Below are 13,417 nucleotides of genomic sequence, written 5' to 3'. Positions count from 1 at the left end.
GACTGCTTCATTTGAAACAGCAAACGTTAGTTGCTTGTAACTTTGGGGTTACAGTTCCTTTTTTTTCTTTTTTCCTAACTCTTCAGGGCAGTGGGGCAGAAGAGGAGGATGACCAGGATGAGGTGGATGAAGAGTCTCTGACTGAGGACAGCACCTCGGAGCACCAAGATGAGCTGCTGGAAGAATCAGAGGTGTCAGAGAAGAAATCCCTATCATCATCTCCCACCCAGAGTGAGCTGTCTCATTCCCTGGCTCAGGACCGAGACAAGCGGAAGAGGAAGCTCAGGACCTTCTCCTTTTCTGATGATGAAAATAAACCTCCTTCACCAAAGGTAACTTGGAATGTAGACTTCTGCCCTGGCTTGCTCCCTGCTGAGCAAGCACCAAAATCTTGAGAGTGTTAACCACAATATGTGTGTTCTCTGTTTCCCCATGAAGGGCGTTGTGAAAACTCTACAGAATAATTAAAGTCCTTGATGTTTGTCATGCTTGGGTCATAGGACTGTGATAAAGACTAAGCATATGTGATATTTGGGGAATCTTTTGGCTTGTCTAGGACATAAAGATGGAAGTTGCTGAGAAGCTGCAGCTGGACAGTAACCCTCTGGAATGGAGCGTGGCTGATGTGGTACGATTCCTCAAATCCACTGACTGTGCTCCCCTGGCAAGGATTTTCCTTGATCAGGTATCATTTTCTGTCTGTTGAATGTTGAATCTGTCACTTAGCTTCTTGTCCCTTAAGGAGTCAGAAATAAAATTTTTTTAATAGTGTTCTGAGGGAAAAAAAACCACTTGTGCAACCTGCAGCAGTTTGAGAGGAGAGTTCAGGGAATGACCAGATTTCAGGTTTCTCACTGCTGGAGGAAGGATATTTTGGTCTGCAGAGTGTCTGAATCCTAAAACTAACAATAATGCCTACAACTAAGCACCATGACAAGAATCAACATTTTATTTGCATCTTGGTTAAAATTTGCCATAAAACCAGTGTCTATTAAAACTGTACTATTAGAACTAATGGTTAGGGTGGTTTGTAGTGGTGGATGTTCCAGATGTACTTCACCTTGTGGAACCACTATTTCTACAGAAAGAAGCAGTGGTTGGTTAAAATTACTTTCTGCATGAAATTCCCTTTATTTCTTTTGTTGGGTTGTATTTTTTACAGTAGAATCTCCTGAGAGTCTGTGCCTGAGTGGATTTGAGCTGGCATTTTAAGAAAGGAGTTAATTTGTTGTGTGTGAGAGAGATTTTTAAGCTGCCTGGGGGAACATGAAAGAAACATGTAATTCACAAACGGTCACAAATCTGAAATTACAGCAAGTCAAAGCTGAAGGAGCAGAGAGAATAACAAAAAAGTCACTCTGGAATTTTTGTCTTCTGACAGGAAATCGATGGCCAGGCACTGCTGCTGCTGACCCTGCCCACTGTTCAGGAGTGCATGGACTTGAAGCTTGGACCAGCTATTAAACTCTGCCATCACATTGAGAGGGTCAAACTTGCCTTCTACCAGCAGTTTGCAAACTGAGGAGCAGCCAAGTTGAAGTGGACCTTTGAAGCACAACTACAAAAACATGCTCCTTCCTCTCTAGCAAGTAAAGCCAAATGAACTTAAACTGAGGCCCTGGTGACCTAAGGGTGTGTGTCAGCCTCTATTTTTTCTATTTCAACAGAAGGAACACAACATCTGGAGCAAAATGCCAATGCAAACACAGGGGCTACTCTACCAGCTGCCAGCTTGGGAACACAATAGTCTCTTGCTCTATGGTTCCCTTTTTTTAATGTATTTTTTAATGATGACAGAAAAGTCTCCTCTTGTGGGAAATGACATTTCAATAGTTCTGTTGGCACGGAACTTTAAAAGGAGAAACGGATCCTGTTTACGTTCGCATGTAGGCTGCCAGAAATAACCTTTCTGTCCCTGATGTTTCACAGAATCCCCTGCCCTCCCTGTGGATGAACACTTGCTTTACCACAGCACTGACTTTGGAATGTGTTCTTTGCACATTCGTGTGTTAATGTTGAGATTTTTAATGAATTTGTTCATTGTTAGGACAACAATGTGGCCACAGGGTTCTGAATGTACAGTATAGCAAGAGTGTGGTTCCTTTTGAAGTTTGGGGGTTTTTTTTGTTTATTTTGATTTGTTTCACTGTTGTTGGTTTTTTGTTTTTACTACCTCTGTAGCCTGAACAGTAGAAGTGATGAACTAAAAAGGGAGGGAACTGCTCTTTCTGGACACGTGGTCTGTGGCTGCACAGCAGTCTGGCTTCTATGGGCACGTCCAGAGTGCAAACCAATGTCAGCTTCTGTTCCAAAGCTTTAGCTGAAACTTCTGTAGGCATAACCTGGATGTTTCTTTTTTTCTGATGTCAGAAAACTGAATTATTTTGCACTTCTCTTACAGGCAGGCTGTAGGACATAAAGAAGGAAAGAGAAAGTGCCTCTGCATTTTCTATATTTGGGTTGTCAGATTTATTTTTTTTCTTTATTGTATGAAGTTATTTCCTTTTTCTTCTAGCAAACAATTGGGCCATGTACATAGAGCCTGTCAGCAGACTTTTGCTTTGCTACCTGAACATCTATTTAGAGAATACACTAAGGAAACTGCAATCAGTAGAGGACTGCAACATAGCTCTGCCAGTGTTTGCATTCTGGAAACTCTTAGGAGCTTGACTTTGTATTTTTAACTATCTACAGATGCTCAGGATCAGAGTTGAGGAAAATTTGGTGGGTTGGCAAGGGATTTGTGTGCTTTTATTACAGAAAAGGAAGAGGACCAGTGGGACATCTTAGTTCCATCAGTAGACTCGCAGTAGGATGAACTGCTGATTTTAATTTTCTATGGTAATAAAACCCAATCAGCCACTTGCTGTAGGCCAGTGCTTTGCACTTGGAGTAACAGGGCTTACATTACTTCCATTAAAGGTGTGGGGAAACTCACATCAGGCTCAAGATCTGCATCACATCAGTGCTGAGTTTCAGCTGGCTTGCATTCATTCACTCTGCCTGTTCCCAGAGTGTTTGGAGGAGCACAGGCAGGAGCTGGATGTGTGCAGCTCTGCTCCTTTCTGTCCTGTTCAAATCCATCTCTGCAGGAAGCCCCTGGCCTACCAATGCATGTGAGTTAGGAAGGTGCTTGCTGCAGGAATGGGTTTGGGAAAGATGCAGTTATTGGGTTCTGATGACCTCTGGTCAAATGGAATGTTTGGAGTGTCCCTTAGGCCCAGTGTGATTGGCCATTCCAAAGCTGTGAGCTGCAGGATTCAGCAAGGATGTGGTCTGTAGGCTGAGAGCTGAGTTGGCACAGCCTGTGACTTTACCTGCCGCGTTGGTGTTGAGGGGGAGCTGCCTCCAGTGAAAAGCAGAGCTCAGTAACTGGGGGTGGTGGCTTTTGCCCCTTAGAGTAACTGCCTAGTCAAGGCAGAACTATTCACACAATTATTAAAATCAGATACTTTATTTTTCATTCCAGAATCAAACTGTAAATGTCAGATTATTTATTAGCTGAATATTCCTGAGGGAGGGCACTGTGTAGCTAGGACAATTTTTCTCCCACATTGTAAGCAGAGTGTGAAGACACAATTAAATTGAAATCAAAGTGTCCCTTTTTCCTCCTTACATCAGATATGTGGCCCATAAATGGATGTTTTGGCTCTTCATATTGTGCTTAGATCATCTGCCTGTACTCCAGTCCCTGAGGACAAACTCATTCATAAGCCATTAGGCTTGAAAAAATTTCTAAAGAAACACTGCTGCTTTGCTGTCAGTATCTTGTCTTGAGAAATTTGACCAACAGAGAACTTCTGGGCTAGAAGATGATGCTTTTGGGTCAGTGCAGTAGAATTCCCAGAGTTCTGTTGTCCTGATGCCTGGCAGGGTTGACCTGCACAGCCAAGAGATGTTGCTTCCACCTTTCCCCATGGACAGATAGATGTCTTTTTAAGTAGTTGTCAGGAGAGAACAGAGCTGAACGTGTCATTTAGTGGACCTGTTATCATGGTGCCTGGGGTTTTAAATACAAATGTCATACTTCCTTTTCTCAGTAAATAAAGCAGTCAGCAGTTTCAGCCATTAGTGGGATACTCACTGGTCACCTTTGGCATGTTTTATAGGCTGGATTTTTCTGCCTTGTTTTGGGAGGCACTGACAGTCTGGTCCCAATGGGATCTATTTTTGTTGAGATTTTCAAAAGGGATGTTTTCATTATTTGTGAAATGTTTTTATGCTGCACACGGGTACTGTACACTCTGTTTCCTGGAAAAAAAAATGCACTCTGTTTTATTGCTGGATTTAAAAGGGATAATTGGGACTTTATCTTGATAGATGGTGTTTCTACTTGACTCTGTTTCAAGTTCCTCTTTCTCTGTGTGTGGCAGATGACACAACTGCACTTGTTCATCTTACTCCAATATGACTTGAAATGAGCTCACGTGCTGCTTTAGTCACTCTGTTTCTCTAAAACTGGATTTTGTGTAGCTGGTGGCTGAACCTTGGATTTGGGTGACAGCAATGTTTCACCATCAGAAATCGCTGGGACTGCAGTAATTTAGGGTTCAGGGGTTTGTGCTGTCCTCTAGCACATAATTCACCATACAGTACCACAAAGCTGGAGTCCAGGAGAAAGGCACTGATGTCCTACAAATATCTCCAGTACAAGAAAATGAACTCTCCACTGAGCTTTGTGTACTGTTAATGTGGCTGGTAACAGGAGTTTACCCTTGGCTTGACCCACTGAGGGTTTGTGTTCTTGCTTGTCATGTTTTCACATGCACTGTGCACTCTTGGGTTTGCACATCGTAGCTTTAGAAACCTGGTGGTACCACTTTGACTGTGCTAAGCTCAGCCTTGTTAGGCAGGAGGATTTTGTTGGGTCACCGTTGTGTGCTTTCTGCACCAACTCAAGGATTCTGTAACAGAGAAGTATTTGACCTCCAGAAATGCCATGGAGGTTTAATGTGGTAGAATTATTCCCAAAGCACAAGCAGCTTGCAGTCCATCCTAAACTGAAAGCAGTCCTTCCAGGAGAGGAGAGGTACAGCACTGATCTTGGTGAATGAAGACTACTTTTTTCCTATCTCTAAACGTTTCTGAAAGTTCCTCTTTGAGGAATGAAATAAAAGGCAGATTAATTTCTGTATTGTATAGAACTCCAGGAGTGTTTGCAGTCTCTCCTGGGGTTAATGGAAACAGTACATACAGAGTTTGGGAGTGGTTTTAAAGATTACATTCTCTGTCACAACTTTTAGCAGTATTTTGTTGTTGTTTTAGGATTTGCTAGTGTTTGTTCTTTATTCCAGTGATGCTTTAAAGGCGGGAAGGAGTACTTAGCTGCTAGGTCCACAGAAGTGTAAATATATTTACAGTCAATTGGACTGAGCACTCCATTCTTCTGTGTGAAGTACAAGCCTTGGTACTTTGTTAGCAGAAAGCCCAGTGGCTTGTGAGATTTTTGAATGTAATGGAATAGGCTTCAAAACTATCGAGCTCGAGCTGGAGACTGGATACCTTTGAACCAAATCTGTTGTTACTAGATGAAGTAGCCTTACCAGAAAGCCAAAAATATGATCCTGTACAAAGCTACTCCTTAACCAGTCCTGTCACAAAGTGTCAGCCTGGTTACTGCCTCCTGTGAGCTCAGATTACCTAAAAGTAACTAAGCACAAAGACATGGGCTGGGTCAGGAGACTTCAGATGTAGGATGAAGGCTCCCCTTCCGAGGGATTGTGTGCTGACCCCTGGTTTCAGATTGCTGCTGCCCTTCCCCAAACATGCATGTAGCCTTGTTTTCAAAGGCAGCCTTTTGGGTGAAGGATTGCAATGGGACTTGGGAACACCAGAGACAACAAGCCTCTTTTATTATAGTAAAACCAAAATACCAATCTGTATGAAACACAACGAAAATGAGTTTAGTGACACTTTGTCTCCATGGTCATTTTGGTGGTATCTCTTCTGAAATGCACCGGACGTGCAAGTGGACTTTTGATGAGAAGACAAAGTTGCTCAGTCCAGGTGCCCAGCCAGCAGCGTTTGGCTCAGCTTTAAGCCACGGAAGCAAGCAGGTCTTGTGCTGACAGAGCTCCAAGGCAGTGGGTCTGAGTGACTTAGCACAAACAGTGGGAGCAGCTCTGGGGCTTGGGGACAGCTCGTGGCACGGGGTCTGCACTGAGCTCCGGGCACAAAGGAATTCCCACCCACTCTGAAAGTTGTTGAGCACCAGTTTCCAAGAAACCTCATGGCAAAACAAACAAAAAAATCTGGAGGTGTCATGTTTCTCCTCTCCTTTTTAATTTCTTTTTTTTTTTTTAATTTTATTTCTGTTTAAAATAAATTTTAAATAATCTCTATAGACAATCAGAGGTCTTCTAGGAATCTCTACCCAAAAGGGTGCCAGCTCCACACCTGTGGGCCTCTTTCTTATACTAACTCATTGGAACTGATGCACTTTTCCTGTATTTTGCCTTTTTTAATTAGCTGCTTGTTCTTAAACAAAGATTTAAATGCATATTGTGTTGTGTCCCTTCTGCTTGTTTTATCTTTCTTTATCTTTTAAAAGAAAAAATATATATGCAGTGAGACTGAAGTACTACATGGAAGAGAAACATGCACAAGTAAATATGCCTATTAAGTCCCACCATTGTTTGAGCAGGTGTAACAATTTAATCAGAGGATTTTTTTAAAAAATATTTTGGATGGATATTTTACTTGTTTTGTCTGTAAATAGTGTACAAAAGTTTGTGTTATATGACAGTTTTAAGTGGTTGTAAGAAAATTAAAAAAGATACTTAAACTGTTACTGATGACTTTGGTATCAATATTATAAATACTGCTGATGATCATGAGCAATTTTCCATCTTGGAAAACTGTGGAAAGTTGTCTGGCATGTTCCATTACTTGCATACAAGGTAAATGCCACATAAATACTACTTGGAGAGGCTTCATGTTGAAGAGCTTGATTGGGTTTATTCAGTTCCCTCAAATGCAGGAGTCCTCTTTATCAAAGCTTCTTCTAAGGTAACAGGTTTTGTTTCACAGGATGCTGAATCCAATTAATACACAAGAGCTGAGGACAGGACCTACAAATTGGAGTAATTTTCTCTTATTGCCTTCTTCGAGCCTTGGAAGCTGCTTGATACAATCCACTGCAAACCTTGCATGTTCTGCAGCTCCTGGATGGTTTTGTAAAGGTTACTGCTATCCCAGCAAGCTGAAATTTTAAAACTGGCTGGCTTTGCTTCCTCTGAATAACATGAGATATTTCAGAAAACTTTGCCTTGCAAAGTTCTTGTTTCCTTACTTGGCATTGCAACAGATTGTACTCAGCACTTGTTTCTTGGCTGCACTTCAGTTACCTTGAGCTGATTTTATACTGGGTGCAGAAAATGCATAGGAGTGGGATGAAACTGATTTGCTTAACACTGTCTTTAGACCTCTATAAATATGTAGGATTTAACAAAAATCTTCTACTTGCCTTCACAGACCACTGTCTGCTTGAGAGAAATCTGAAGGCTTGTGAATAGTACATAGCAGGAGGCAATGATTTGTCTGCCACAGGTTTCAGAAGGGCTTATAGGAGTCATGGTGAGATGAAACCCTTCAAGAGGCATTTTGGGGGAATGATCTGGTATAAAGCATGGAATATGGAGTAACATGAGGCATAAGCTCTTTGAGTTATGTTTCCAGATTCATGTCTGAAACAGAGGTTTGGTGTGTAAATAGTATTAGGTAAATCTTTAACCAGTATTGGGGTTAAGGTCAGGCACGTGTGTGGGATGTCTAATGTTTAGCAGCAGCTGTGAAAGCTAAAAAACCACCCTGGGCCACAAGCAAATAGGTCAAGTCCAGGTTGCAAATGCAGTGCTTGATGGCTATTACCACCTGTGTGCAAGGGGGAGAAAAAGCAACCTGCTTTGGTCCGTGTCTTTTCTGTTAGGTAACTCTTTCCTTTCCTGAGCTCTTGCTTTTGGCAGCTCGGAGCAGAAGAGTGCTGACCTGGGGCCAGAGGCACTGGACAGAGCATTTTGGCTGTGTGCTCTCTAGGACAGAGAGCTGAGAGCATTTCTTTTTCTAGCTGCAACTTCCAGACATTTATGACACAGCCTAAAAATCAGAAAAATCACTGTTGTATGCCAATACTGTTTGGCATCGCCTGCCAGGAAGGACAGTCACGTAGGTAGGTTTGCAATGTAGACACAACAAATGTTATTTAAAGAACTATTGATTAATGTGCTTGGCTTTGCTTTCTGATAGACTTAAACATGTGCTTTCTGGGTCATATTTATAAGTGAATTCATATTTAGACAGGGATTTTAAATTATTTAAAGAAATTAAATAAATTGTGTAAGAAAGCAATACAATGCAACATGACCTGGGTTGATCCCGCACTAAAAATAAGAGCCTAAACTTGATGCCGTGAGGATGAAGAGGGATACAGCACAATGGGGCCAGTTGAGGCTCACTGGCCAACAGGTCCAGTTTCATAGTTTTCCAAATGAAAGCGCTGGCATGTTTTGTTTAATCCATTGAGCCAGGGGTTGCCCTTTACAGGATGAAATATTTTTGCTAAAGAACCTAGGTCATAATTTCCTCTTGCTGGGGTGATAGCAGCCTTGCCTGACCCTGTGCGGTCTGGGCTAAGCGAAACCTCCGGTGCTGTGGCTCTTACCCGGGGATTCCTCGGGGCTGTGGCGCGGTTTGGAAAAAGGGGTGGGCACTGGAGCCAGACGGGGAGCCGGTGTTTGAATGCTGGAGCTGGTGTTTGAAGGCTGGAGCCGGTGTTTGGCAGCTGCCCGCAGCACCGGGCCCTCCCCTGCCGTGCTCCTCAGCCGGCTGTGCCCGAGCGCAGCGGGCAGCGCTGCGGCCGAGCCCCCTGCCCCCGGGGCCGGTCGCTGTCCGTGTCACGGGCGGAGCGCTGAGGGCGGGCGGGCCGAGGGGCGGCGCGGTGACGCGGCGGCTCGCCATGGGGGCGCCGCCGCCCAACGGCAGCCTCGGCCTCACCGCCGGCACCCCGCGGCCCGCCGAGGCGCCGGGGCCCGGGGACCGCGGCTGCGAGAACGGCGCCCTCATGGACAGATTCGGCATCTTCCTGCAGGGGCTCCTGGGCGTCGTGGCCTTCAGCACCCTCATGCGTGAGTGGCGGGGCCGCGGCCTCCGGCCTGGCGGGGAGCGGGGAGCGGCCCGAGGCCGGGTCGGGCTCGGTAGTGGTGCTGCGGCCGCGCTGGCCCGAGGCCGGCCCGGGGAAGGGCCGGGCTGTCCCGGGCTCCCGGCCGGGCAGGGCTCGGAAGGGCCGCGGCGGCCTCGGGGGCGCAGCCGCCGGCGGCGCTTTGTGGGTGCCGGGTGAGCTGGAGCGGGGCCGTGCGGGGAGGCCTCAGAGGCGGTGGCTCACGTCCTTTCGCTTTCTTAAACTTGCCTTCCTAATGCTCGTACCCGTGCTGGTAGAATTTATTGGGTGGGTGTGTGTTCTGCTTGGAATTCTGCCAGCGGGAGGAGGCGGTGTGTGCGGAGCCGCTCGGGTTTGGGATGTACACAAGTCACGGGTTTGGCTGATCAGTTTCACTGCAGGTGCACCTACCCTGTCGTGTCACCAGCTGCAGTCACACTTGTTTCGATCGTGCCTCGCTTCCTTGGAGGGCCCTTCCTGGCAGCTGGAGCAGCCCCAGAGCTGTGTGGCCGCTGGCAGAGCTCAGCTGGTGGGCAGCACTCCTGACAGTGCTCTCTGATTGTGGTTAAATGGCAAGGAAGGTCTCTGGTGGCTCCAGCCCTGTGCTGAGGGACTCACAACAATGTGAAACAATTCTGGTGGGTTTGTCTCTATCCCGCGGTCTAGTTAGTATCCTTTGGGTGGAGGAGTGGAAAAGAAGCCCATTGTCATTACTCAGCTGACTGTGACCTTGCTGGTAGCAAAAAGTGGGAGAGGAAAAAGAGAACATCAGAGACATGTTTTACAGTTTGATCTAAAGACTGAGATCCTGTTTACTTTAGAATTGCACTGATTCCTTTTCATGCTGCTGTCATACTATTATGGTTAACTCAGACATTTGCCAACACATTGCATTTGCATGCCTTAGTGTCTCAGTCGCTATTGACCATTACATTGCTCTTGTAAAAGCTATGTGTGTAGCTGTCATCCTGTGGCTGAAGGGCAGCAGTAATCAGCAGTGTAGTATTTGGTCAGTGACAGCAGCCTCATAATTAGAAGTTTTAGCAGTTTCTAAACAGAGGTACCTCTGTGTGCGGTGATGAGTACACAGTGTTGGTTTTAGATTTAAGGGATACAAGTAGGTAATTTTTATGGATTGGGCATCAAGAGATGATGAACTACAGATGTTAGTTGTCAGATGTCAGTTTTTTTCTGGAAATAGTATCTTTATGCATATTACAGTAACACAGGACTAAGTGATGACAAGGAAAAGTGAATATAAAAAGTAGGGACTAGAAAAATGAAAACCTTGTTGTTGGCTGCACTTTCTGACTTGGGTTAGGTAGTGTTAAACCATGAACTGGGAGGAGACTGTTGATGCAATTGTGGCAGAAGGGAGTGGAAGGCAGCCAGTGTACTGGTGAGAAAGGAGTCTGTGTCCAAAGCAGACTAGAGCAAAAACATAGCAACTTATTAAAAGTGCATGTATTAAAAAACAGGACAGGTTTGTTTGTCCCAGCTTTGCCAGCCACATTCTCTTCCACAGTATTTTGTGCCCCTCCCTGAGCAGGAGGAGAAGCTGGTGGGCCTGTTACACTGGTACAAGAGCAGCTCTCTCGCTCTTAGGGGCTGTTTTGTGCAAAAACTCTGTTTGTCTGATAGCTTTTTCTGAATGTTTCTATTCACTAGCATCCTAAAGTCACCCCAGGACACCTTTTTATGTTATATTCAAAACACCTAGTGTGTTGCTCCAAACCCTTTAAAGTTTCCTCAGCAAATAGGACTTTTTGTGAGAGGTAGGATGTGACAGAAAAGCAGGAACTTGTGGCTGAGAATGGAGGGAGAGCATGACCTCAGCAAACATCTGGGCACCTACACAGCCCCAGGCTGCTGGGGCAGGAGGGATGACAGAGCTGCTGGAGCTGCATCACAGGGCTGGTTGCATTTGAGCTGGAGTGGCTCTGCTCCTGTAGCTGTCTGGCACAAGAGAGGCTCTGGCACAGAGGGAGAAACAAGCTGTGGGCAGCATCAGGCCCCTTTGGAGTAGCAGTAATTCTCTGTGTGCAGCTGTATCGTTTCTCCTGCTCTTGCCTTACCCATGACTGTCTGGTATTTAAATTTAATAAGGAGCAAGTCACTTGTCTTTTGTCTTTTTTTTTTTTTTTTGAAAGGAAGCACTAAAAGGAGATGTTCTAATACTTCAGTTGTGATTAATGGTACTGAACCCTCTGTAGTAAAATAAATTAAAGTAATGGCACCAGAGATACATTGCACAATTGCTCTTTGTGCACAGAAACTGTCTTTCTTTGAAAAATATTTGATTTGACATGTAAAGAATAAGAAATTTTGGTAAGTGGCTAAATCAAAGGCTGACCCAGATGTGCCCTTTTCTAGATAAATTTTACCATGCTTGCATTCAGTGGAAAAAAGAAAATATTTTTAAACGTAAGCTGTAAGAGAAGAAGGACCTTTTCTGTGCCTCACTGCTGGATGTTCATCTACAAAAGCTGAAGGACTGTTCTGAAAGCAAAATCATTTCAGATCTGACACTCCAGTGTGCCACCTTTTTGTTCATGCCCCTGTTCAGTTGCTGTAAAGCTGTGCTGTCAGCTGACCTGCCAAATCATTCAAACTTCATGTTTGAAGGGCTAAAATGTGTTAAGTATCAGGTTTTTAGTTTGTGGAAAATGTGGTGGCTCTCTGCCAGGGAGAGTGTGGGAGCTGATACGGGTAGAAAGGCCTACACCTTGTGTGTTCCCACTACTGAATGGGCACAACCAAGAAGTGACAGGAATGGTGAATTTCTCACTTTGAGCTGACAGAATGTTCATTTGAAATTAATTCCTGGATTTTCCTTTTCATTGTAGCTCTGACTCCCTGTTCTGACACACAGGGAATGAGGATCAGTTTCACCCACTCACCCCACCTTACCATTTAATGAATTTAAATGAATTACTTCCTTCTAGGTTTTTCCAGATTTAGATATAACCTGTCACAACCCCTAACCTTCTTTTTGTGGAAGGTGCTTCTAGTGATCATCTATCCTGGGTTTATATGGGAGCTTCCCTAGCTCCCTTAAAAAGAGTCAGAGTTTGCATGTAGTTTTTATTGTTGTAAGTCAAGGCCACACAAATCCACTCCTGATTCCAAATTGTACCCTGCTGTTCTTGATGTGAAGCATGTGTAGGGTGGTCCTTTTCTGATGTCTAAACTGGTAGTGAATTTGTTTAATATCATCAGAACCCACCTGTGTTGTTTTTAACTACTGTGAATTAATTTTACTGCTCAGCTGTGGGGCTAAAGATGTGTGAAACAGTTTCACCCAGATGCTACAGAGGTTCCAGTACAGTTCAGAGGAAAAGCTGAACTGAAGTTGGGTGTGATAACTTCTGTTGGGTGTCTCCTGACTGCAGGCTCTCACTCCCTGTCCAAGGGAACTACCTGATGAAAAAACACCTCATTTTGGCAAGTCTGCTTGGACTGGCAGCTCTCTTGGACTCTGGTCACTAACTCTCAAACCTGCTAGCCTGATGTTTTTAAGTGTATTGCTTGGTTTTGTTCTTGTCCCTCCTTGCTTACATATGGATTTGTTTTTTACTCTAGTTTGCTTGAGCCAAGCCACTTCATAACAGGAAGTCTTAATGAGTTTCCCTTGATGGAAGAAATGCATGTTTATGCTACAGGTCACTAAGCCAAAGATAATATTTTTTCAAAGTTTGCTGTTATCATATTTGTATCTTATTTCACAGGATCTTGCTTTAAAATGATTGTTTTGCTCCTTAGGTGTTTGAGGTTCCTTGGTGCAATATTTGTGTTTATTTCCTGATGCCACAAAGCAGGTTTTAAATACTTCAGTATAATACCATGTGTTCTGTCTGTAATTACATGCACCTTCTGAGCATTCTGTGGTTGGGCTTTCATTGGTGGTGCATGATAAGAGAGGGATGTTAGCACACTATTCTCATACATGTATGACGTTAGATGGAGATTTAAATAACTCCATTTTTGTTACCCAAACCTGGGAAAGGCATGGGGAAAAACGTACTGCCCATCCCCTTACCCTGTCTGACAAACTGTGTAAAGTAGTTTATTTACTAAGCTTGTTTGCCAGAACATTGGTACCTTGTCAGAGTGTGGCAGTGTTTGTTTTGGGCTGCTTAGGAATGGCTGAGAAATCAGATGTGAGTTGTATGATGAATTATTGAAATAGAGGAGGCAGTTGGTTCTCTGCAGGTAGAAAGGTTGTGTCTGTCTGTGAGGAAAATACAAATATGCTGCAAAGGA

General features: G+C 44.3%; 2 protein-coding genes across 3 annotated transcripts in view; both read left to right on the top strand.

Annotated features, from left to right (window-relative positions):
- Positions 1–6,742, top strand: part of SFMBT1 (Scm like with four mbt domains 1) — a 72,493-nt gene extending 65,751 nt beyond the window's left edge. For both annotated transcript variants that reach the window (XM_041426035.1, XM_041426038.1), the window contains exons 19-21: positions 87–332; positions 557–685; positions 1,382–6,742. In XM_041426035.1, the coding sequence (XP_041281969.1) occupies positions 87–332; positions 557–685; positions 1,382–1,522 (516 nt within the window). In that variant the 3' untranslated portion in view covers positions 1,523–6,742. The remainder of the gene's footprint in view (positions 1–86; positions 333–556; positions 686–1,381) is intronic.
- A 2,204-nt stretch (positions 6,743–8,946) lies between these two features.
- LOC121347190 (store-operated calcium entry regulator STIMATE-like) overlaps positions 8,947–13,417 on the top strand; it is a 34,256-nt gene continuing 29,785 nt past the window's right edge. Inside the window, exon 1 of the mRNA XM_041425639.1 lies at positions 8,947–9,122. Coding sequence (XP_041281573.1) covers positions 8,954–9,122 — 169 coding nt within the window. The 5' untranslated portion in view covers positions 8,947–8,953. The remainder of the gene's footprint in view (positions 9,123–13,417) is intronic.

This window comes from Onychostruthus taczanowskii, unplaced genomic scaffold, assembly GCF_017590055.1.
Source record: "Onychostruthus taczanowskii isolate IOZ18803 unplaced genomic scaffold, ASM1759005v1 scaffold9, whole genome shotgun sequence".
NCBI lineage: Eukaryota > Metazoa > Chordata > Aves > Passeriformes > Passeridae > Onychostruthus > Onychostruthus taczanowskii.
Note: the sequence above shows the minus strand (reverse complement) of the source record. Positions and strands in the feature narration are given on the sequence as shown.